Raw genomic sequence first — 26,351 nt, 5'->3', positions numbered from 1 at the left:
GCAAAATATTCTCCCCTCTGATAAAAACACACACACTCAGCGACACAGACACGCCCAATGTAAAGCAAACATCATTTCGCAGAGTAAATATGAAATTATGATTGCCTTTGACCTCTAAAAAAAATGAAATGAAATGGTTATATTTTCGGTGGAGAAAGTAAATCGATCAGGAGCTACAATTTTACCTTTTTTCCTTCATCACATTTTCAGATTGTGAGTTATTTGGTGAAAACTGCAGTTTGAGCTGTTCGACAATCAACCCTTTATTTTCTCGATAAAAACCCGCAGAAATGTCGACCATAAATATGTCAGATATGTTTAGCAAAAATAGGATGGAAAAGGGGTAACGTATTTTTGGGATAAAAAATAACAAAAAATAACAAAAAAATTAATTAAAGACGACCCATAAACAAAGTGAAAGTTCAAAATGAAGCAATTGCAGTGAGTGCTAAACTGCAGAGCGTGAAAAAATCCACAAAAATGCGGGGAGATTTTTATGGGACAGTAGCTAAAGGCTTAGATACGCATCATTTGATTTGAGGGGTATGTGTGATCTTTTTCGGCCAGCTGCACGTATTTTTGCGAAAATGTTTGTGTGGTGGCTTGGTATTATAAAGCGATTACCACCAGTTCGATTCGTAATGCGAATGGAAGCAGTTTAGGTGCGGTGAAAGTGACCACGGGCACAACCATTCTGGATGCCAATATCCGGCTTGCTGTCCAAAAACTCACGCCCCTACAATAACAAACAAACGGCACGCACAAAGGAAGTGCAATTAGGGCAGGAAGCGGGGGAAGCCGTGGAGGGGGCGAGGCTAAGCCCGGGGGAGGACGAGGTCGAAGGACGAGGTCCTTCGCTGATTGCCCATTGTGCGGACAGCTTCCTATTCTAATCCGCTCCATTGTTTGCCCTAATTTTGTTACCTCCCAGCTGACCACACTGCATGAATTGAGATGTAAGTTTTTTGGCCAAGTATATATATTTATTATTTAGTTTTTATAATGTACAAAATGCATCCTACGATGCAACGGCTATCGCATGGCAATCTAAAATGCAGCTCTCGATTTCCCACTTCCCCAGCCAATCTAGCACTTCCCCAGCCAATCTAGCACTTCCACCCAAATGAAGTTGTCAGCGGCGTAGCATTTAAATATTTCAACGGCCAGCAATCTCTGCCCATGGTCTGCAGCGCGTAATTTAAGCTCCAAGTGACCCAAAAACATGAGATTCGAATTCGAATTGAAACTCGGCTGCTGCTGCTGCTGGAGACATGAGAACAGCGAATTTACGCACTTTATCTATGAAAATATTCATGGCAAGCCGCATAAATAATCCGCCTAGCACTTCAAATTGATAAAGACAATTTACAATTTATACAATGCACACACAGGCCTATTGAACGTGTGTATAAATGTATATATGCATGTACATATGTACATATACATATACATGGCAGATTGGGCGCCTGGGAGCAGCTTACTGACTAGACAGCTTCGAGTCCAAAAAGCGATTTTAATTCAACACAAACAGGCATCAATAGCAGAGCGCAGGCAGCCCAGCAAACCAAACAAATCAAATTGGAGTCATTTACCCCTCGACACTTCTGGCGGCACACGCAGATTAATGGGGGAGTTGCGGGGATTGCGTGTGGGGGCTTCAAGTGAAGTCAGACTCATGTGCCAACGACATCTGCTGCTCCAGTCGAGTAATCGAGTAACACAAAAACAAGACACGAAATAAGTTTCGGATACCACGAGGGCACTTCAACACGGAACCTTAGCTGGCAAAGAGATTTCAGAAATAAAGACATTTATTTCCATGAAATGCTACATTGTCCATCCATTTAAATAATTCATATTCTTTGGCATTTAAATTAAATATATTTATAGTACAGTTTAAGTGATGTAAATAAATACATAAGCAGCTTATTTTCAGAAAGGTCAATACATATTCAGTAATTATTTTCATTAAGTTAAGCCCACGCAGTGTATTTACCCAGCCGACGGACGTAAAGATGTGTAAACATATCAGTTAACAACTCGCATAGTTGAGTGACCAGTTACCACCGCCTTGTAATCGCTTTAAAAGCTACCCAATCGATCATCTGCCCGACAAAAGCCATCCGAATGTTGATGTTGTCATACCTACCCCCGCCTGGATATCTCTCGCAGTGTAATATGCCAGACACATGCAAATATCTCTGTAAATTTGCACTGACGACGACGACGACGACCCACATATGGAACCACTGGCTTAGATACAGATACACGTACTCACGGATTGCCTGGGAGTCGCAGTCTCCTGTCCCGTGGGCTCAGCTCGAGTGGAAATTGCTTTCTACTGGCAGTCACTCAGTTGGCAATCAATCAAGTCAAGTACTAGGCTCGGAGCAGAGAGTATTCTCTAGGAATTATGAAACTCTGTGAGACGGATATCCTGCAGTTAGATGGCTCAGCACTGCGAAAAATTGGGCAAGTCCTACTTCTTGTTTAAACCATTTTCGGTTTATTTGGTACTATGATCAATACTAAAAATGATTGTAAAAAATGTAAGTTATAATATCTTGAGCTATATATGTTTTTATCTACTGCTTTACCAACTAAGGTTAAGGTGTGTTTTCGAAAATCTTTAATTTTGCTAGCAGGTCATCTGATTACGCCTTTTCTCCGTGTGTCGCACTTAACTCAGACACGAAGTCATTGCCAATTATGTCAGCGATATGCTGGCGAAGACGCTTTCCATCCAGGCTGTAATCAAAACTGGTTACCTTGACATTGCCAATGGTCGGAACTCGAAGCTCCGAGCAGCGCATTTACCTTGGCCATCCAACATCAATCTGTGCATCTCCGCTTCGCGTTGCCCATTTGTCCACTTGTCCACTTGCCCACTTTCAATGTGGGTCATCTAATGGCACACAAATTGGATTAACGCATTGCCATTGCATTACCCTGAACATTGGGATCGCGATCGGGCCATGTTGAAACATCTTGGCAATTTGCTGTAATTAAATAGCCGCCTTGTCGTCTTGCACTTAAATGGCGCATTTAATGGTGTAATATCAATCGCGTTGCGCTTTTAATTTCTATTTATGTCCGTTGGCCAGCAATTTCTCTTAATTGCAACACACTCGACTCGAGTCGCCGAGATACAGATACGCACATTCTGCCGATAGGCCACTAAGTAACTGACAAGTATTTTGATAAACTGCTTTCAGGCCGCCCCCAGATCACGCTTTATCATCGAAAAATAAATAAAAATAATTCCCAAATGCTGTCAATGCTGTATTGATTTATGCGTTCCGAGTTCTATTCGAATCCGTTTACATGGCCACAGCAACTGGGGAGTAGTGCACCAGTTCAAATGTTAACAAATTAAATTTTCTACTTAATCAAAATGCAGTCGAGAAACATTCAAAATATGAAAGGGAGCAGGCCAAACATGTGGTCTCCAGTTTATTTTGGGCACAAGTAAACAACTGAGTCAACTCAGCCATTGGATAGAACACATCTATAGAACATATAGACAGAATCAGCCTTGAGGTATGAAGTCTGCAAATATAAATAAGTAATTGCGTGGCACCTCGGTAACCCCAACGAAATGGATGGCTCCCGATGAGGAGGGCATGGGTATGTCAACCTATTTTTGGGTCGCGATGGAAACCCTTTGTGGTCATGAACCACGTTCGACTGGGCGTAATTACAGAATGCCACGACAACTTTACATTTGCCACATTGAGATACATTTGAATGAGTCGTACATTTGATGTATTTCACAAGAAATGCAAAATAAGACTAAACGACTTTATTACTTCCCAATTGGCCCCAACTGAAATCAATTACAAGTGGTTCAACCACTAATAATAATGTTTAATTTCATTTATTTCGCTTTTATTTTACGATTTCCTTCATCATTTCCTTACTTCGCTTTTATTTGGAGGTAAAACCATTAACTGGTAAAACATTTGTTGGCCCCCGATAACATTAAAACCCAATTAAACGTTGTTGCTTGGAAAGTCACTGAAGAAGTTCCGTGGGCTTCACTTGACATTTTGCCATTAGCATTAACATAAATCATATTGGATATAACAATTTAAAAAGTCAAATAACACAAAGCAAAAATGGGAAGGGGGAAAAAGTGGCCGATCATGATGATGACGCTAGTGATGATGACGCTAGTGATGATGATGAAGGCATTTTCAACAGCAATTTAACTATGCCTCTTCCCCTCGCCGCCCACCTGCAACGCCGACTTTTCGCATTTTCCATGCAATTTTCGCAGAGCCAAAAGGTCAGTTCAAAAGTAGATGGCAGATGCCAGCTGGGAGATGTGAGATTTGCGCTGGGGCCGTCTGGGATCAGCTTCGTCGTCGTCTCCTCGACTACAATGAACATCAAATGAATGGCAGTCTGTGGAGCACGAACAACAAAAACAACAAAAGGAGCGAAACCAGTTGCTCCTGCTGATGACTTCCTCCTGAGCAACGGGAGATTCCTTATTGACTTCGGTACTTCGGAGTGAGCCCCCAGCGAAATACCGCATCGCATTTCCCAAAGCTTGACATTTGAAAGCACATCGAATTCACAGGGAATCTTTACAAATATTTGCGAAAGGTAAAATGAAAATATTTATTTTACAGAACGAACTATAATTTTAATTTTTAATAATAACAATAGTAGATACACATAGGCCAAAGTAAATAACTTGAACCTTTAATGTTGCAAGATATCTATTAAAAATGTTGGTTTTGTAGATGAAGGGTTTCCCTTGAAAAAGGATATGAAAAAGAGCATCAGCTCGTGAAATACCTTCAGTTCGAGTTTGCCTTTTCCCTGACCGACTCAAGCTTACAACAATATGGCAAATTATGGCACTTCCTGTTGACCAATGGAGATGAGTGACCCAGGAGATGGGAAGGTGATTTGGGAACGTGTGTCTCGGGGTTAGAGTGGCCCAAGTTATACAATTATGCGGCAATCAGGGCAAATCTCGCTGGCGATTTGAGAAAATATCTTTGAAGGCGGGCGAGTTTCGTGGCTTGGAGTCGAGAGAGTGCGTGATAAGCACTTTGATTTATGCCAACGGGAAGCGGAGTTCGAGTACACAAGCAAATCCTTAATTGAACACGCCGCTCGGCTGCTAAGTAACTAATTTTATGGCATATTAGCAGACCATTAATTATGCCGGTGTTATAAATTTTAATGCCGATTAATTGCTGCCACAACATAGCGATCTGTGTTTGCTGACCCAACAACAAACATCGAACACAACGAGCGCTTGTAGCCAAAAAAAAAAAAACAAATTCAAATTCAAATAGGTAAATAAACTAAAACAGGCGAAACAAAAACAAACTCTGAAAGTTGTCATAGTTGTTGGTGCTGCGAATATTTTATAAAGTTTTCGTGGATCAACATTATTTTCTATTCCACCTGAACAGACGCCAAGATTAAATCTTGCATACAAGTAGCAGAAGGTCAAGTTGTTAGCAATAGTTAGGTCTTCTTCCATTCATAAAAATGAAAACTAGATCAATTTTGGTGTTTGCATATATTTGTGTTAATTGTATACAATTTTTAATGAAATTTAATCCTCATCTTTTGTATACCTGCTTGTATCTTAAGGATAAACGATTAATGTCTGTAAATGATTACTATTTAGTGTGGTGCTATTTGCGTGACCTCGAGTGTATGCACGGGATATATATGCGTGTCGATTTGGATGGCCAAAAGGCTTCCTGTTGTGCGTGGGACGCTGATGTTGTCGCTCCACCGGCAATGTTGCCATGTTGCCATGTTGCGATGTCTGTAAGTTGCCGACACACGTTGTGCGCTGCACCGCCAGCATCGCCATCAAATTGGTCGCACGCGTCATAAGAAATCATTTTTCGTTGAGGAAATGGTACAAAAAAGTGGACCAGAACGAATTTAAAACCACCTTTTTGTTTAAGAGTTTAACTGAGAATTTTGCATATTTCAAGAAACATAAGCAAGACACATCTGACACAAAATAAAGTTTTAGATACGATGAATATGCTACAAATCATTTTCCCAATTAACACGTTTTCTTTTAATAAATCACTCATATTTCCTAAAACCACTTTTGTTTGTTTAATAGACTCGAATCAATTAATACAACTAAAGAGAGTAGGGTGCAACTGTTTTAGAGTCGAAATTAAAAGCGCATAACTCCTCATTCAGTTGATAGTGAGCGAGGAAACTGTAATTTATGCAGTTTTGATTGCATTCGGTGAGTGTTTTTAATTTGATTATAATGGTATTATGGTTATATATGGCCATCCAGATTGAAGCATAATCGGCGATATTTCGGTTTTTGGGGAATATTTATGAGCAGCTAAATCAAAAGCGGAGCTACCTCAACCTGCTGGAATCGGACCCACAAATGTCACATAAAAGTGTCAGCTGAGTTTTGAACTAAATTGAAAATTTATCGGTAACTTCCCCCTGTCCACCATACTATACCTAACCCTCCTACGCTGACTTCATCATGAATATTCCCACTATCGAAGTTTGTTGGACAAATTTGTGCGGGTTTCTCCGGCTTTATGTAATGAAAAGCCTTAACAAATTTCTGGTCGGCGTTTCGGTTATGTAGTTTTTAGTGGCCGGCTAATGAAGTGTCTTCAATTTTATTAGTCCAACTCTTTCGATTATCTTTTAAGTAAAGTTATGAGACCGGATTTTAATACGGCTATTGGCTTCGTAATCGGAGTTAGTTAGTGGGAATGGTTGTAACGGTGCTTAAAATAAAAAGATTAAAAGATTAAAGAAATTGGCAATTGGCAGGTGATATTGTGTCTTAGGTAAGCTAAGCATTTTTGAATGGCTTATTTTCTAGTTTATTTTTTTTCTTATATTAAAACTAATTTTAGTCTTAAGCTCGCCAGCTGAAGGGTTTCATGAGGGTTCATGTACCCCTTCTAATTAACCATATCCTTCGAAATTTTTGCAAGGTCAGCAGCTGTTCTTTTACCCCCTGCAAAAGTGACGACCACGCCCCTCACTAAACTACCAGAAATTATGATTTTGACAGCTCAGCGCAGCGCGGCGACAAATCTATTTCAACTGCTCCCCTGGAAAATGCAAGGAATCAAATCTATAATTTTCCAAGCCCAAAGAAAGAAAATTCACCATTCTCTGTCCCGTGTCAAATTTATAGACTCCGATTTCGGGCCCAACCTCGCATTGTGCAATGCAAATTTATGACAAAACATATCGCCACCAAAAGTGTGGAGAAAGGTAAACAATGGCCAATATGCCAAAAAAAAAAAGTGAATCAGAGCGGGTTGGAACGCGCCTAATAATTTAATTATGACTTTTTTGCCGGGAGCATGCAAAATTTTCCAAATTGCATGCATATTGAAAAATTTTAGAGCAAGACAAAGGCGAAAGGGATTTTCGCGCAATTTTTCCAAACAACAGAGGTTCGGTTCGGTTTTGAGTTTTGAATTTTGTTTGATTGGATTGGGTTGGGGTTAGGGGTTGGTAGGGGTTGGTCCGTTATGGCCGACTTGTGTGTAAGTTCGTGGAAATTCCTGGCTCCGACAACTGTCTGCGATCTATCCATCATATCAGACCAACCATCTATGTAGACCTCTTTTAACCATCGCACCCACGCGATAATGTCAATCAAAAAACTGTTCAATATTGCACGCTGGACCCACTCCCTACTCCCTAGTTTTCCGCATTCCACGCTTTTGAGTACCCAGTGTATGGGTTTTGAGAGGGGTGTATAAGTTGTAAATATAACTATTGTTAAGAAAGAAAGTCTATGCATAGGCAATTTGGAATTTTTCTGGGAACATAATATAAGCATTAAATTTACTTGCATAGTTACTGCATTGGTTATTATCCAGTACTAGTTATATCGTTTCAAAGAACATGCTGGGTATCTTATTGCCTGAATAATTTCTAAAAAGTGCACTGTAGTTTCAATTAACATTTGTCTCAATTACACGAGAGAAACACGCAGTTGATGTCCCGCTGCCGATGGCGATAAAGGAAGCGGAATGCGGGGCGTAGAAATTGAAACAGAAACAGAAAATTACAGGCGGCTACCTGGAAAGGTTAACTGGTTTTTCCTCACTAACCGAATGAATGACGTGTGACCAGCGGTCAGCCGGAATGAAGTAGTGACCAGTGACCAGAAGGAAATTGAATTAGAACAAAAGTCTGTCAAGGGTTCCATTGGATGATGATAATGACGATGATGGCTCTCTGGTCGAGTTGCGTGTCCGCCTTTAATGGGATTTACGTGCAAGCCGCAATTACAGAGGCAGAAAAAAGGGGCAGCTGAGTTAGTTACAAGCTCTGATCTATCGGATGATCTTGAAAATTAAAAAACTATTCAACAATTATGATTCACTAAGTTTTAAAATATAAGTACTATTAATACTAATTTATAATTATCAAAGTAATTTACTTTACTTTACTTTTGAAACCAAAGTACAGTCAGCACTTTCGGATTGACAATGTTTACACATTCAAGTGGTTTTTGAGTAATTTGCATATTTAATGAAGTGAAACGCTCACAATTGGAGTTGTATTTTTTCAGTCCTTTTTTTTTTGTTATCAGCTTGAATAACAAATAAAAATTAAGTGAAAAAATCTAGGGAAAATGGTTTCATTGATTAGCGGCGGAAAATTGTCGCAGCCGAAAGAGGGATGCACTGAATAGTGAAATGCAGTGAAAGGGTTAAGGGGATTTACCAGAGGGTTGGAGTGGGTCATTTGTGATTTGCATACGAGGCTGTAGAAGCTGCAAACAGGATATGGGTGCAATCCTATCTGGATATGTGGATATGTTCACATAAATCACTGGGTGTGTCCTGAGGGAAATGGGAGCAGCATTTGCATTTGCATCTCCTGGCAGATGTCGCCGGAATAATTTAACAATTGGTCAAGGCATAAAGACAATCTAATGTGGCTCCTAATCGAACACCAAACATGACAGATGCAAACAAGCCGAATATGCAATTGGGGTAAACAAGTGTAAACAGTAAAGAAAGAATTTAAATAAATATTGAAATCTAATTAGACAGTATCTAAAAACAACACTTTGAGAACACTAATACCCCTTTTATGTTATGTTTTTATTGCATATATCAAGATACATTTTTTGGCAGCATGGAATGTGATGTGGATATACCCTCTCGTATAAGGGTATACCGTGTCTCCTTCTTTGGCAAATCGAGACTAATCCTTTGCCGTGAAGCAATTTGTTGGGCAATCTCTGTGGCAATATGCTAAACATGGCACTCAGTTGGGCAAACATGAATTACTGCTCACAATTGAGCTCACACTTCTTACCATTGACCAGGCTTATCCAAATGCTTCCAAGTGCATCCAGTGCAATCGATTGGCTATTTAGTAATTTCAGATACCAGTACAGATATCATACATACTAATAGTATGGGTCCAGACCAAATAAATGCCCAGGTGTTGAAATTTCGAACGCGCACGATGGCCATGAAGTGCAATGTAACATTAGTATTGTTCTTGGGCTTAAACTGATATTGAATTGCACACGATTTACAAATCGATATTACAAATCTATGTATCAACCAGGAAATGTAGAAGTAATGGAATGACTCTAGGCAGTTTGTATAGATGGTACAATAAAAGTGATGCCTTTAATATATTTCAACCATCAACTTAAACATTTAATATCTTGCTTAAAATCCTTTTATCGAAGTAAAGCAACGCTTGAGCCAAGATTAATAACAATAAGCACATCGATCATAGTTTCCGGAGTTCCTGGCGATTTTCCAATCAGCTTAGATTAAGATTATGCCGACAAGTTGCCGCCTGGAATGCAGTCACGCAAAACTTTAATTGAAAGCACTACGCAGCAAAGTATGCAGCTACTGTGCACAGAGCACCACACTCCACCACCCCAATGCACCGGAATACCGGTGGCCACTTTCCTTACCCCTTCTCCGCGAGCCCCTGGAAAAACCCATGCCCTGAAAACAAGAAGCGAAAACAGTTCACTTAACCAGAAAGCAACACGCAAGAACAACCCAAGGCAGCCAGAGGCGGGTAAACAGAGACTCAGAACCAGAACCAGAAGCAGAATCAGAATCAGGACGAATCCTCGCCCATGGAACTTACCTTCCCCCTTCACTGGCGGCATTCTCACCCGGGACATGGCAAATAGAGCTATGTTGGTAAATATGGTAGCACTCAGAGAAATATTTAGCATTTTTAATCAGCAATTTCTAAAGTCATATGTGTGTATATCAAATAAAAGAATCCGACACGTTGCTTTTATGAATCTTCTAAGGACAGCTGTTCTTTAATTTCCGATATGAATCAATTATCTTTTTGAATTAATGTGTCGTAAGCCCATTTTTTTGCAGTGCATATATCGCCAGAAGTGAGGAAACCAAAGGTTTTCGCTTGGCTCGTGGCATTTGAATTTCTGATGCATTTTCGATTTTTCCAGGAGCTCCCTTCTCATACGCATTTCCCATTTGTGCGCTATTTTCTTTTGTTGCACAGAAATTGCAACATTGTTTATTTAAGAGTTCTACATCTACTCGTTGCTTTTGTTATTTTTGTTGTTTTCGGCTGTGTGCTCATTTGTACTTGGCTGCGTATTTATTTTTGATTATATGGCGTGCGACTGTTGTTTTGTATAAGGAATTAGCCCAGTAGCAAAACAGCACAAACGGCGTGGAAAATTGTGTCGGGCATATCAATAGTTCAATGCCTTTCCCCTTAGTAGAGCAAGGACATGCCATAATAATAATAATTTTTTGCTAGCAGTTTAGTGTAATTACACTTGGCAGCTGGCGAGGAAAGGCAACTGCAGCCAGAATACCAGCAGTTAACTTGTGGCGATGAGAAGTGACATTTGCAACAAAATGTTTGACTTTCTCAGCGAGTAAGTGATATTTTCATGAATAAATAAAGAAAGTACGGTACACTCTAATATAGGTATAAGTAATAAAGCTATATATGTAATAGGTAATAAAGCTATATAAGTGCTAATAGAAACAGTGTAACCATTTCTTACAAATCATACAATTAAATGTATAAAGAAATGTTTTCTCAAGTATAGAACGATAAAAAAATATCATATTTTCTTATGAAAGTGCTAAGTTATATAACTAAAGCTCAAAGGCCACTGTCAGTTTACTGCATTCCGGTAGTTAATACCCAGCATGAGTAGATCCCCAGCCTGAAATAGTCAAGTGCCAGGACGAAGCCGAAGAGAAAATGTCCTGGAACGGGAAGAAGTTTCCGTGTCATTCCTTTGCGACACTTCACCTGGAGGCCGTCAGCCAGCGAAAGCCGCTGCAATTGCATTTAACGATTAAAACGAGCACGGCTAAAAGGGATACGAGTATATGTGGCCAGCTATTTACACTTGTGGCCAAGAGATTAGTGAAACATTTTGGCAAAGAAATGGTGTCAAGTAAACCTTAAGCCTAAGTAGTACAGCAAAGATGCTTAAGGAATTTAAAATCATTTTTTATTTTATATATATGTATAGAGTATTTAAAAGCACCTCCGCTTTAAAGTTATCCCCAAGTGTATGTGTTCAAAAGAAGGACTACAGGATGACCAGGAAGCGGGTGAACTTCATAGGCGGCGCAACTGTCGCATTTCCGCATTGCAAATTACTTCTTTTATTCGTGACATTTTTTGTAATTAAGATAAAAGCAAACCCAGTGCGGGGGAAGAAATTAAAAAGGGCACAAAGCTCTTGAGCACTTGACAACAAAGCATTTAAAGGCGGCAATTGAGCGGACACAAAGGGCAGGGAAAGAACGAATCTCGCCAGTACAATAAGAAGTTGTCAGCAATTGATTTAAGCCACGAATGGCAGTGTAAACATGCCGTTTCGACGTTCAGTTTCCTAGAGGAAATATGTCCCAGTGCAGTCCTTTAAAACTATGTTAAGTAATAAAATTTGCTCAGTGCCAAGGAAGTTGTCAGCATCTGCACTAAGCCAGCCACAAATGACAGCTTAATCTTCATGGTTCGGCGACCTGCTGGGCGGAATGAAGAGGCGCCTGGTAAATTGTTAAATGTGGCATGCATAATTGCAACTAGAAAACGTCAGCTTATCAAAATACAAAAAAGAGCAGCGGACACGCCCCGCGGAGTTGGCAGATCGCCGATCTATCTACAAACCTCAGTCAGACAAAACATTTTCAATCCTCGGACAGCTGCAACACCCAAAAATGAAACCCGAACGGAACCCAAGCTCATCGAGGGCATTACAAGCTCATCAAAAACTCGGGCGCAGCCTCATCATCATCATCATAGTCAGATCCTTTTTGCTCCCTCCCTTCGATTGTCATTCAAATGAACCCGTTGCACGTCAGCCCAGTGCTCCTGATATTTTTTGTGACATTTTCCGTATTAAAAACGTTTTAAAAAACAACAAACATGCAGATTTAGATGCCGAGGGTTGATTTCCGTGGCAACAGCATCCGTGTTAAAATCTCTGCTCAGAAATGAAACATTTTGACCCAGGACCTATGGGATAAGCACTTTTGAAGTGGTCGCTGCCCTATCGGCGATTCGAAATCAAACGAAATTATGATCTGCAGGGAAGGTGGTCAGGATGCGTGGTCCAGGATCCTCGTCCTTTATTTTGACAAGCCCAAAACATTGTTTTGATGCAGAAAGTTGCGAGATGCCGGCGAGATAAGAAAACACATTTGATGCTCATGAGTCCGTCTTTGTTTTCGTATTTTGACAGCACGAAAATCCGACCATCAGATGTACATAGAAGAGAAATCTTTCGATTTAAAATACGTTCTGATTGTATCAGTTTATTAAAAATTTTCATAGAATAAATTTTGATTTATGAAAAGCTGTATTTCCTGGTTTGGCTTAATTTTGATGCATTTCCTGTTCCAGATCACATAAATTGTACTGCAGTTCAGTACAGTTAGCGCATTTGTTTGAAGGCAGCCGTCAATTAACGACAATTTATATGGCCACAAGTTCCTGGCACGAGTTGTTCCACCCTTTCCTCCTTCCTCTGTCTGGGTTTTCAGTATTTCCGTTTCCTTTTTGGAAATAACGACTAAAGCGAAACAATTAACAATTGTTGAAGCTGCGCCTGCGCCCAGCGGCCAACAGCCAAACAAACAACAAATCAAAGTATAGAATATATGTTTTTTGTCCGACGTATTTTTGTTTTCTCTGCTTTTCTGTTTTTTTGTTTTTCTGTTTTTTTTTTGTATGTGATGGCGCGAAATGGAGTGCGCTTTAATTTGCATAAATTACCAGTAAAGGCAGTAAAGGGTTAAAAGTGGTAGTGGGAAGGGGCGACGGGAGGAGGGTTGGCCGCGCTGAAGTGGTCGCCTGCACTTGAAAAAATCTGTTGCAAATGTACAGACACCACACGAGCCACTCCTACCAGCTCCATCCGCTCGTCCGCCGCCTTTGTTCTTGGACTCTTTGGACGCTCTGGATTCTGGAGTGGTTGATTGCGTTTATGGACATGGACCATGGATACAGTTGCCCCGGAGCGATCTTCCCATACGAACGAGGCGGACGAGGTGTGTCCGCTCAGCTCAGCCGTGAAAATTGTAATGTACATGGCAATTCCATTTAATATAGACAGCATCCAGATGCCGGAGAGTTACGCAAATAGCCAAGGGGCTCGGGCAGCAGCTTTGGGTTAGCAATCATTTTAAAACCCGCATAATTGTCGGGATTTGCACGCCGAACGCGGGTGAGAATATACCTACTTTTCGGGTTGGTCGCAAAGGGGTTAATATGGGTGAGGGGCGTGGCCGGGTGAGCCAGAAGTGGGAGTTTTCCACAAAGCCTCTAAACAGATATATTGCTTACATGCCATAATCTAGAGATCAAGTTTATATCGTTCTTAAAATATTTTGTATATTTTACGAAATTATTTCTCACAATTTACGTTTTTTAAGAAATCGGATTCCTTGATACATGCACTCTTTGCAATGTAGAGTAACATCTAATAAATAAGAATATTTTTATTTTTTAACTCTTAATTAGTTCTGGTCATCCCAGTTTGTTATAATACATGACGATTTATGTGCCTAATTTTTTTTTAGCCACTTCCTCTTCGCTTGAGATTTAATTCCTATCACTTCCACAGATAATTATCGGGCGTTTAATTTCGCGTAACAGCTGAACCTGAATTTCCCCTGTCTCCTTTCTCCAATGAAAGTATTTTCTACCTTGGGATTCTCCACGGGTGACAACTGCAGACGCGGCTTATATTGAATGTCTGAATATTGAAAAAAAAACGCAATGACGAATAAAAAAGGTGCAAATGAAGAGCAGGAAAAAAATGCATAAAAGGAGACAGATAAAATCGGCAGGCACCGCAGGATATTTCCGCAAGTAGTATTACAATGCCAGTCGAAAAAAGGAGGCCTATAAAAAACGTCCATATAAAATTAATCGTTCGCACGTGCGGTGAAATCGAAATTCGTATTTTCAAAAAAAAAAAAACAAATCAATAGCAGCGTACTTGAATATTAAAATTAGGTCCAAGATTGCGGGCTGTCAATGAAGATGATGATTACGTTGATGATGTTGTGCATCATCACGATGATGGGATACTTGACATGTCTATCAATAATATATTGCTACATTAATTGCTTTTCGTGGGGCGACGAATATAAAAGAAAGTTTTATTCACTTTTGGCAACGAGCCATCAATGAAACTGTGAGTGAGCTAAACAAACAATTTGTTTATGGGAGCTACATACAATTATGCACTTAATTATGTAATAATTGTCGATTATGATAGGCGTGCTGCTGAGATGATTTTGATGTTAATTTGGGAAATTCGTTGGGTAAATAAAACAAAATTACAGAAAATGCTGAGTTAAGTGGTCATAAAATAAATTAATAAAATTGCTATAACGAAATAAGATAATAGAGATTTATTAATGTTGCCTTTTTTAAAAAGCATCAAAGCTCTTCATGAAAACCAATTGAAAATGATGCGAATTTATTTTTTATGCGGCTTAACATTTAAACTAATGTTAGTTCTAATATTCACAAAGTCAAATTGCCAAATACATGTTTAATTATTAATAAAATTATTTATTATGCGGCTTAACATTCAAGAAAAAGTTGTAATATTCACAAAGTCAAAATCCCTAATACATGTTTAATTATGCCCTTGTTTTTTCAAAGGACCTTATGAAATTATTATTCTCCCTCCCTCCGCAAACACGAACATGCAGCTTAACATCTCTTAAAATAGCAAAACAGCAGAAATTCATTAATGCACAAAACGCCAGCACTTCACTCTGTCCAGTTGCCATGTATAAGTACCAAAAAAAAAAAAAATCAGAATCATCCACCAAAAAACAGCGAGATTCGAGACTCATAAATAAACGTTGACAAAACTTTAACTAAGGTCGATTAACCATCCCTCGAACGTAGGAGGTCAACACGAGGAGGTCACTCGTAAAAGGGCCGTAAAAAATAGTAAAATCGGCGTTACGAAATACGCAATTCCCGAATAGATGGATGATTTATGGACAGCTGGACAGGCGCCGGTGACTCGAGAAAAGGACTTGAAAACTCAACTGCGCCTGCGCACAGCTTGACAATCCGTGGCACTTGAGGCTAATTTCCCAGCAGTTGGCCGACCAGGCGATTGAAAATATTTTTTAATTAAAAAATCGACATGCGCTTGTGAGAACTTTGAATGCATAAGTGACTCGGTGCATGAATGAATGAATGAATGACAATGTTGGTGCACACGCGTATTGAGTTTCGCCCGCGGGCCGCGAACTTGTTTTTCCATTTTTCATGCGAGAATAATTTCGCGTGTGCGGAAAACGCAGTATAGTGCAGCTAAATGACAAAAACACTTGCTCGTCGAGCTGTGAAAATGGGCAAGTGGAAATCGGACACTGGCCACTGGCCTCTGGAAACTGGACATGGCATTGACCATGTACCAGAACGACTCGCTGCACATTGCACATTTGCGCGGTTTTGATTTTGAATTTCGCTGGCAATTTGAGCACATGTATGCAATAGTTGCAGAAAAGTATATTTCAAAGGGTGTACTAATATTATATTTTTGGGATATTGGTATGATGTGAGGATACCCCTGTAATAACTAAGAGTTCAGAGATATATATCGATTTTCCCCTGGTCGTAAACGGTAGCTCTTCTGAAACATGCGTATCCTTTTCCTACTTTTTCGATGCCAACCGAGAGCGAATTCCCTCGGCGATCGTCTGCCTGCCAATTGTACATAGATGCATCGCATAAATCTACTCGCCTGACTTTCGATCGCCAGCCTGCCACGCCCCTCAACCCTTGAGAGATAGAAACAATGAGCATGGGCACCACCAAACCACTCAACCACTGAGCCACTTGAATGGCTGAATGGCTGCAAAGGGACATAAATCTTCAGATGGGACACCGGAAATTTGTCACTTTCACCGCGACAAAAAACAATTGACAAATGGGCGCAAAAAAACGGGGAAAAGTTCGGGAAAAAGACCAAATCCCGCCGCAATTGAATGCAGTTGAGAGAAGTTGAAAAAGAGAATTGCAGTGAATTTCACGGTAAATTGGCCGAGCACAAAGGCGACCGCGAGAAGTCCTTTTAATCCTTTTTGCTGCACAAACGAAAAGCAGCGAAATTGGCACTCAAAAGGTGAAAAACCGAGGGAAAACATTGCCAGGATGTGAATGGACACAGTGTCCTGCTGCGAGCGGCACGCGCTGCCAGGGGAGGATAAGTAGTGAGTAGTAGTAAGTAGGAAGCAGCTGCGCCTGCGCGAAGGATACAAAATTTGGATGGAATGGAGAGTGAGCGGGAAAAAGGGTCGAAGACTGCGGTTGGCGGTACAAATTGAAATGCTAAAATCATTTCCATTGCCCGGCATTATAATTACAAAACCAACAAATGCGATTAACTGGACTAGAGTCTCACTGCAAACTGGCAGGGGGTTTGTAGTTTTCTAGTTTTGAGTGAGTAGTAAATTCACGCCTCGCTACACAAAAGCGCTGTAAATTATATTGTTAGCCCGCCACTGACCGCCGTCCAGTTTCGTTTCGTTTCGGTGTACGTAAAATTGCCAAATTCCCATAATTGCAGCTCCTGAAACAATGGACAAAATTTACAGGACAAAGCGGAGCGGAAAGGACCCTCGTCGGTCAGAAGGGGGAAGGGGCAGGGGAGGGGTGGTGAATTTTATTAGTTTGCTGTCATATGCTCATCGATTATTGTTTGTTTAGGATGCTGGATGCGAGGAGAGCAGAGAGCTGCGAGCTGCGAGCTGCGAGCTGCGAGCAACAGCGGAGAGATAGAAACAGAAACAGGACATGACAGGACATAATCATAAATATGGCAACTAAATTATGAAATGGGTGTGCCACTCCCCTCGCTGCCGCCAAAGGAGTTCGTTTTCCCATTTTCCCACCAAGGCTTATGGGTCACGCTTGCCCAGTTCGGAGTTTTTCTAAAAATCCCTAAAAACTACATTTCAAACAAATTAATTTAAAATATAGCTTTGCTTCCGAATTCGTAACTGTATTGTCAGTTAATAAACATTCCTTATTTTAATAGAAGTAACATAACATATTTATTTAAGAAATGGTTGGTATTGCTTGTTTAAACTTCAATTTGGTTGACTAAAGTTACATTATTATATTAACATATATTCAGGCAACATAATCAAAAACATAGTCACTCATTTTCTGCTTAGATAAACACAGGAAAGGTTAAATCGCAAATATATTACAAATAAAAATGTAAATTTTCTTTTTGCTTTTCACTTGATTAAACTTTGTTTTTTGTATAAATTCCTTAATACGGTCAAAATTATGTATAATACAATTCAAGTGCTACCAGACCGTAAAATTTATTACGAATTTTAGACATTGATTTCTACATCTTACACACAAGAGCTAAAACATTTTACAAGAGATGTATTCCACCACCAGGTGTCGCCACGTTAGTCACGCAGTTCACGAAATAACTGCTTAACGAAAATAGAACTGCTACAAAGCAGTTCAAAAGAAGAAAAGCAGTGAAAAGTCCAATAAGATGAAAGCGTTTCCGGCGATTACTAAAAGAAAGTTTATTTGGATTTATTTAGCTTATTTACCTTAGTGCTGAATTTTCAGCAATTCATTAAAACTCTTTGGGAATTTACGTCGTTATCTCGTTTATTTGTTAGTTCTCAAGGGCTTCTCCATTTGTGGGGTTACATAAGTGGATACACAAACAATTCCAAGCAAAATAACTTACAAGATATTGGGGATACATACATGTACATTCTAGAGGGTCCCATAAACAATGTGTCATCATCATTCATCAGCTACGAATAAACAAACTAAGGGCGACTCTGTGACTCTGTGGCAGATCATTTGAGTTATTCGAATACATCGGGTGGGGCTGGGTTTTGAATCGGGATTCGAATCTGGATCGTCTTAGTCAAGTGCGTGCGTCTAATATTATCTTCTATATATATGATCGTTAGTGAGTACATTTATATTGTGTTCGATTGTGTGTGGCTTTTGTGATATCCTTCGTGTCGTTACCGATATTTTAGTAAATTTGATTGCATTTCTGTATTGTTTTATTGTTTGCCGTTTTTTTTACGACAATGCTTAACTCTTATGGGTTAAAATTTTATGTTTCAGTTGCGATATTGAAGTGCTGGCTAATGTGTAATTTCTGAACAAAGGATAAACGACTAAAGAAATCTAAATTGTTCGTTATATGTTGGATACTTTCAACTTTGCCTTGGATTCTCCATTCAATGGGTTAACTTTCTTTGGCTTTCATTGATCTTTTAAGGTTCTTTCGGACTTATTTCCCTAGAATATGTTCGGTTTTTTTTTAATTTATATTTAAAACACGCTCCACTGGGAGCTTAAAACGATTTTAAGCTACAGTAAAACATTTTCAATGCGCCAAGCTGCGAAGCTTTCAAGTCTTAACTATTCAATTTAACTACCAAGTAAAGTGTATAATTCCGTATAATTCGAAAACGGCGTTCCTTTTAATTTTGTTAAAAAACAACTAATCAGCAGGATGGTATTCCTTTTTTTTTTGTTTTTCTGTGTTGTCTCGTGGCTTAGCAGTCTAGAGATTAGCTTTAGTAAAGAAATATGTATTCTAGTTTATTTCGAGTTGCTGTAAAAGCAATCGGCTAAAGTTCAATATAAAGAGAAAATATTATTGTTACCAGAAGAAAGCTTTGAGTGTGGATGTGTGGATTTAGCAAAGGCGGGGGCAGCCCAATTATATATGTAAGTGTGAGTGAGTATGTGTTGGTGTATGTGTCGAACCCAGATTAGAATTGCTTTACCTTAACCAACACTGGCACGGCAGAAAGCCCCAAAAAAGAGTTATCAGGAAGATGACAAATCCTATAGAAAATGGAAAAAAGAATCATCATAATTCTTTAATAATGCCAAAGGTGCTTGTTCTAAGCGAAAGTCGTTGAAATATACAGATCCAAAATTTCTCAGATAAAATTAAATGAATATATAAATAAAACTCAAATCCTCTATCCCAATAACTCTTTTAGAAGTCTTTCTCCGCCTACCATCTCGTTCCTAGCCTAGTAGTTCTATAACTTTGTGGTTCCCCGTTCGATTTCATTTATATTTTTGGTTTCTTTATCACATGCTTTGCATTTCGGCTGCTCAAAACGTATCGGTATGTGCGTGTAGATTGTGTAGATTTTGTAATCGGGTTGATTAGAGCTTGTCGAGGTCGGGCTCCTCCGGATCGGTTGGACTCATTGGGGACATTTCCACGCTGTCCAGGAGGGGCGTCTTCTCCTCGCTGCATGTACTGCCCGGTGCATCGTCCATGTCCATCACGAAGATCCTCGAGAGATCAGCTCCACTAAGGGTGCGTCTCGACGGGGACTCGTCCACCGAGCTGGTGGTGCTGGTGGTGCTGCTGCTGCTGTCACTGCTGGTGTTGCTGGTGGTGGTGCAGGTGGTGGTGCTGCTGCAATTGGTGGTGGTGTTATTCGGGGTGGTGGGATGGATGTTCGGGATGGCGATGGAGGCGATAGTGGCGATGCTCTGGTCGAGGGACTTGGATGGTGTGCGATAGCTGGCAGTTGCCGAGGTGGCCACTAAATTCGATTGGCTGGACTGAGCGGACAGCGAGGTGGTCTTAATATTGGTCGTCTTCAGGTGGCCGCCAATGGAGCAGCTGCTGCTCCACCTGCCACCCTGATAGTGCTTCTGGTGGTGCTCCTTCTGATTGTACTGAATGCCGCATTGCCGTAACCCCTGACTCTGCGATGATACCGTTTGATTATTGTCATCGTTGAAGCTCACATCGTCCTCGCTGTGCGTGTTGTTGATGGCCGTCTGCTTGAGTCGCACCAGATGCCGCTCGGAATACGATTTCCGTGCGTCCATCACTCGCAGATAGTCGGAGGACTCGCCCAAGTCCTCGCTCTTGGAGCTGCAGTACCTGGCCGAGTTCCTGGACGCACTGCCATTGCCGCAGAAACTGGTGGTGACACTCAGCATCTGCTGACTGCCACTGAGCGATCTCCGGCTGGCCTGGGAGCTGCTCCTGCTCTCGTACTGATTATCCCGCAGGGAGCACGGCGATATCCTGGGCGACGGATTGTTCTCCATCAGGGAGTCGTTGCTCTTGGCGATTCTGTTCTTCCGGTAGAACTTGCTGTCCCGCCAGAGGGTCTGCCTTCCGGTACGCTGCATCTCGATGCAATTGCCAGGTTGACCGGGCGACGTTTGGTTGGTGGGCGTGGCCGTGGGCGAGTCCTGATCTTGACCTTTGCTGATGCGAAAGGAGGCGTGCGTGAGCTTCTTGTACTTCTCGCTCTGCATATTCACGCGATTGTCCGAGTGGGTGCGATCTGCCATGGGCAGAAAGGCATTGTCGATCCGACGCTCCTCCTCCAAGGAGCGAAAGGCGAGCCGATTCACGTGCTTCAGGTGCTGTTTGTCGGAGGATCGCTTCGGAGACATGTCCTCGAAGGAGCTCACCTGGAAGGGACACTAATTAAGCTTTCATTCACACCGCAAGACTATTTGGCAAGGATAATATAAATGCTATATAAATTAGAAAGTTATTTAAGATTTACTCACCCGATATTTTTGAGAGAACACCTCTATCATCCCCGATCGCTTCGAGGGCGATGTGGTGTAGATGGAGTTCTGATCGTTGACGAGAATCTTGGGCGGATCAAACTGCTGCTGCGGATGCCCTTGTCCATGACCCTGCGACTGACCTTGACCCGCATTGCTGGCGGAGGCCAAGGACGAGCTGCTCGAATTGCTGGTGGCCGTGACCAAGATCTTTGGCGAGAGCGAAACGGGAAACTGTTGGGGACGTATATTTCCGAAGGAGCCGCAATTCGAGCCGGAGGAAGTGGAACCCGTTCCCGACATGGCATCGTCAATGTGCAGGAAGTTGTTGGGTGAACTCTCGCGACAGGGCGATGAAATCGCCGAGTCCTGGGAGACCATGCTCCTGGGAATGGTGGCCAGTTCCAGGCAGGTCTCATTGCCACCGGTGGTGGTGGCTATGATGACATCCTCCACGCCCTCGTCAATGGGCGATGAAATGGACTGAAAGCTGCTCAACCTAATGCTGGACGAGCCAATGGACAGGTCGTTGTCGGTCAGAGAGCCAAAGGCCGAGTCCTGGGAGGGATTACTGCGGCCATACTTGAGACACTTGAGTGAGTACTCCAACCGCCTGCTCTTCGAGTTCTTATAGTTGCACATATCGGCAGTGAGTTGGTGGTTGAAGGAGGCGCCAGCAGCCGATGAAGTGCAAGCTGGCGCCTGAAGCCGCTGCGTTCCCGAGGAGCCACTGGCCTCCTCTTCCTGCTCAAAATCCTCCTCCTCCTGCTCCTCGTAGACCTCGTCCGCGGCTCCCTCCGCCAGCAGGACATCCAGATTGCTCTGACTGCTGGTGCTGCAGCGAATGGTCGGCGGCTGGGGATCCTGACCCGGCTCCTGGCTATTATCATCCGAATAGACGGCCGCAGGGTCGCAATAGTGAATGGGCGACTCCGAGGCATACGAGTGAGCATATGAGTGGGCGGAGTGCCACTGCTGCAGGCGGAGCAAGTGCTGGCGATGGCAGCTGCCTCCGACGACAATCTCCTCCAGGAGACCCTCCTCCGAATCGCTTGATATGTCAAATGAGTCCATTGTTCGGCTGATACTGCGGGTTCGGCAGGGGCCAGGTTAGTAAATTGCGGGTGTGGGAGTGAGAAAGGGCAGAGAATAACAATCAGAATTTTCCGAATTTTTCATTCCGATGCGGCAGCGCTAACGGCACCTGATTCGATTTTCTTTTGTGTGTTCAGATTCAGGATTCGGATTCGGATTCGGGATATGCAGAAAAGCCATGGCATGTCATTGTATGCGATGAATGCATTGATGGAATTGTGAGTATGTCTGCGAAAGTGTGCTGCACTAGAAGCGTCAATACGTGCGTGTTTTCAATCAAGCTCAAGTTGGCTGCTCTGCATTCAAGCTCCCCCAAAAACCCAATTAGTGACCCATAAAATGGCAATAGTTCATAGGCAAAAATGCGTAGTCTGTGGTGTGGATAGCTCAAAGTGTGGTGAACTCAAAGGAGCAACTCAGGGAGTAGAGTCTAGCCTACGAATCGGTAGTATTCGAGCTTAGACTTCTGTTAAACAGAATGTAAAGTTATGATTTCAAGCTAAAAACTACAGTTTTTATAATTTAATTATTAGCTTTTAGTGGCTTTAAAACCTTGCTTAATCTCAGCTGCTCTGAAAATATTTTGGCTTCACTCTATCCTCTAACCCAGTTAATTGGTTTTCTCTAGAGCATGCAAGAAACAACACAAACATGGAAATAAACATAAACATAAACATTTTTGTTACAAGCTGCGTAGATGGGACTTATGGAAAAGGGTTAAGCAAATAACTTACAGCGGGGAAAACATTTAAATTGCATTTTGCCAGCCAGCACACGTAAACACGTAAGCAAAGTAAATAAGAGACATTGGATAATGTGGTTTGCACATGTTAAATAAATAAATATATATGTATACATATATTCTGCTGGCCCTTCTCGATGCAGGTTCGATTTGGTGGTGCAAAGTGGTTTGCTTGCTGGGCGGTGCAGCTTCTCTTGGTGGTTGAAGCATACAAAAAAATGTTGCCACTTACCACATTTGGCTACAACAAACACTGTCAATTACTTTTTGCAGCATTTAGCTTCGTTTCCGTCTGGTATAAAAAACATTAATTTTCGTACAAAAAATGATGTGTTTGCTTTATCGGTTTGTATATTGATTTTATTTAATTTTATTCAGGTATTCATTTGGGTTTTATTTCACACGATATTCGTTTTGTAAATTTGAAATTGTGAGATATTCTTTGTGAGTTGTTCATTGTTCATTGTTGGTTTTGGGTTTCGGGTTCGGATTTCTTTGGTTTTGGTTTTGGTTCGATTCTGTTTGGTTTGGTTTGGTTTAGTACATACGAAAGACTTCATAGGGCGCAGGCAGAACACTGATGTTGTTGTAGTTGTTGTTGGTTTTTGTTAGTCGAACGGGTTATGTAAATAAACAAATGCAGAAATGCAAGAGTTTGTAAATCAAAAACAAAACACACACATAGGTAATGTAAACAAAAATGAACGTTGAGAGACATTCAAGAGCGGATCGGTATGTGTGTAGTAGATGATGGGTTTGGTGTAGCGGCAACTGTAACGGGAACTGCAACGGTAACGGTTTTCTGGGCGCTTTCGCAACACTAAGTTAGATAGATACACATACACACACACACACAACAAAGTTGAGTAGTAGTAGTAGTAGTAGGCGTTAGGAGAGAAAGAGAGAGTAAAACATTGCATACGGAAAAAATACTTTAGTTGAAAAAATCCTCCACTACATATGTATGTATGTTCTTAGTTATTAAAAAAGTAAAACATGCGTTTGAGTATTTAATTATATTATTATTTTTTTTTTTTTTAAAGGCAGCAGAGTAGATTTACACAGGGTCAGAGATGCTTAAATATACATGAGGCAGCAAATGAGCACTTTTTCCCTGTATTCATTGTTTTGGTACTTTTTCTCTGGCTAGTTCCTTGTTTCCTCGTTTTTATCACTCAATTATATTCCTGTCTTGTATGCATAATTTTAAATTCTGCCTACGGTTTTGGGGTCGGACGCAGAGGCGCAGAGTCCAGGACATTATCATAATTACCTTTAGACACGCACAGGCACACGCACATCGTCAAGCCTGTGGCAACATTTTCCGCTTTATCTCTGCTCACAGCGTTAGTTTTTCTCGCTTTCTCGCCATTTCTTACTTCTTTTTGTTTGAATTCCTCTCGGATGTGTGTGCTTTTCTCTTTATTAGCCCCAAAAGCGAGTGCACGGTAAATGGATTAGCGGTTCTGTGCGGGGCTATACAACGGGGCCCAACGTGGGGCCCACCTTTGCGGTCTATTCAAATTTCGTTCTATTCAGTGAAAATATTTTCTGTTAAGTTATTAATGTTGAAACACACGTAGTGAAACACTTCAGTCATATTAGAGAACATTGTGAACTTTCCAGACTGTGTGAAACTCAGCTGCATTTAATAGAGCCTATATATATTGTTTTCATTTAGATCGGGAGTTGTGAACAAGTAAAAACAGCTCTTGATCCTAAGGTTTACTAATAATAGGAGTTTTAATTAATAAAGCTACTAAAACTGAATGGTTACGGACTTTTAGTAATAATTAATAAAAAATAAACTAGAAAAACTAAAGGCGCTAGTGGAATACATGTAAAAGCCATAGTAAATCGTTGTTTACCAACTAAAGTATTATTTGTACGATCATAATTGCATTCCCGACTCGAAACCCTAAACCTGCACCGAATTGGTAATTTCTGGATGAGCATACAAGACTTGCCTTTCCTCACACGCCGAAAAAAAACGTGAGTATGTTCCGAATATGAGTCAGTGTGAGTGTGGTGAGGGATATGTGAGATATGCCAGTGGCCGACAGAGTAAAACTTGCACGTTTGCTTCTAGGTGAAAGAGGAGCTACGTGGGCGCAAACACTCACCCAGTTCGTCGATCGTGCGGCGTCGAGGGGGGCGTGCAGGGCGAGTTCGCCTCACTGAGGGAGTGGCCCAGGGAGGCGCATTGGCGCTTCTTCACCGCTTGCAGCAGGTTGAGGGTGGACCTGCTGAGGCTCGGCTTAATTGTCTGCAAATACCATCAGGCGTTAAATAAATTCGAAAAAATATAGAGAATAATTGCGTAGTACTTACACTGAAACAGGGACCGCGAAGCTCGCGCAAATCGATGCTGCGAAACAGATCGCAAAGGACTAAGTCCTCGACGGAGGGGCAGACACCGCTGGGCGGCTCAAAGATTAGACCTAATATTTCCAGAATCTGCAAAGAAGATTACATAGTCTAAGTGTAAGGTACCTCCTCTGAAGGTCTCGTTAATTTGTAACACTAGCATGTTAGCAAACAAACTATACTTTACTTGTTTTCTTGTCTGCAAAACAAAACAAAAAAATAAATAATAACGTAAAATGATAATGGTATTTATCCAACAAAAGCTGCTGTGTTGCCTGATAGGACTTTACTGACCTGGCCAATTTGTGGATAGTGCTGCAGCTCCATCTCGAGCACCCGCATGGACGGCTTGGGTGTGGTCAGCTCCTGGCCCGTGCACATCTCGTAGAGCAGGTGACCGAAGCAGACGATGTCCACGTTCTCGATCTCGGTGACCGAGCGGGACCACATGACGGCGTTAATGCGCGAACTGAGGCCCAGGAGGCCGTTCTCCAGGCCCGATAACCTGATGGGTGGTCACAAAACGAAATAAATGTCACGGAAAATGCATAATTAAATGGTGAACCCCTTGTGCCTTCCTTCCCCTTTCTTTTGGCCTTAATTATGCAACATATTTGATGGCTACCCTGCTATACAGCAGACTATATTGATGGCCAACACGTGGAAACGTCGCCCGCAAAGTGTCTACTTTTATGGATTTATGTGCGAGCGAGAGGCAGCTGGCAGAGGTATCATCTGCCATCTCGTTCCCCACCTGCCCCCACGTGCCTTTATGACAAAGAGCGTATGTCAGACCTGATATGACAATATTATGGCACTTCATGGATTGGTTGGGGCTTTCGGTTCGAGGGTCCTGCCTGCATTTCCCAGTATTCATTAGGCCAAATGTTGCTGACTGGCCGGAAAGGTATTCCAAATTGGCTGACAATAGAGGTTCTGAAGATGCTAGATGCCTATCTTTATATTATGATAACTTTAATTAGTTGTGAACAAAGTCAATGGACTTCAAAAACTTTAACACCAATAGCTTTCTTATATTTTATACAAATTTGTTTGT

At 41.4% G+C, this 26,351-nt stretch overlaps 1 protein-coding gene across 9 annotated transcripts in view; it reads right to left on the bottom strand.

Annotated features, from left to right (window-relative positions):
* Positions 1-18,150: 18,150 nt before the first annotated feature.
* LOC120451306 (serine-rich adhesin for platelets) overlaps positions 18,151-26,351 on the bottom strand; it is a 34,816-nt gene continuing 26,615 nt past the window's right edge. For 3 of the 9 annotated variants that reach the window (XM_044006325.1, XM_044006323.1, XM_044006324.1), the window contains 5 exons: positions 25,589-25,799; positions 25,259-25,384; positions 25,051-25,193; positions 21,091-22,177; positions 18,151-21,000 (listed from right to left, as the gene is read on the bottom strand). In XM_044006325.1, the coding sequence (XP_043862260.1) occupies positions 19,711-21,000; positions 21,091-22,177; positions 25,051-25,193; positions 25,259-25,384; positions 25,589-25,799 (2,857 nt within the window). In that variant the 3' untranslated portion in view covers positions 18,151-19,710. Of the gene's footprint in view, positions 21,030-21,090; positions 22,178-23,159; positions 23,505-25,050; positions 25,194-25,258; positions 25,385-25,588; positions 25,800-26,351 lie in introns of those variants that run through there. The other 6 variants (XM_044006329.1, XM_039634876.1, XM_044006326.1 and 3 more) reach the window with 5 other exon arrangements.

The sequence above is a fragment of the Drosophila santomea genome, chromosome 2L, assembly GCF_016746245.2.
Source record: "Drosophila santomea strain STO CAGO 1482 chromosome 2L, Prin_Dsan_1.1, whole genome shotgun sequence".
Taxonomy (NCBI): Eukaryota; Metazoa; Arthropoda; class Insecta; order Diptera; family Drosophilidae; genus Drosophila; species Drosophila santomea.
This window is presented reverse-complemented; position numbering and strand designations above follow the sequence as displayed.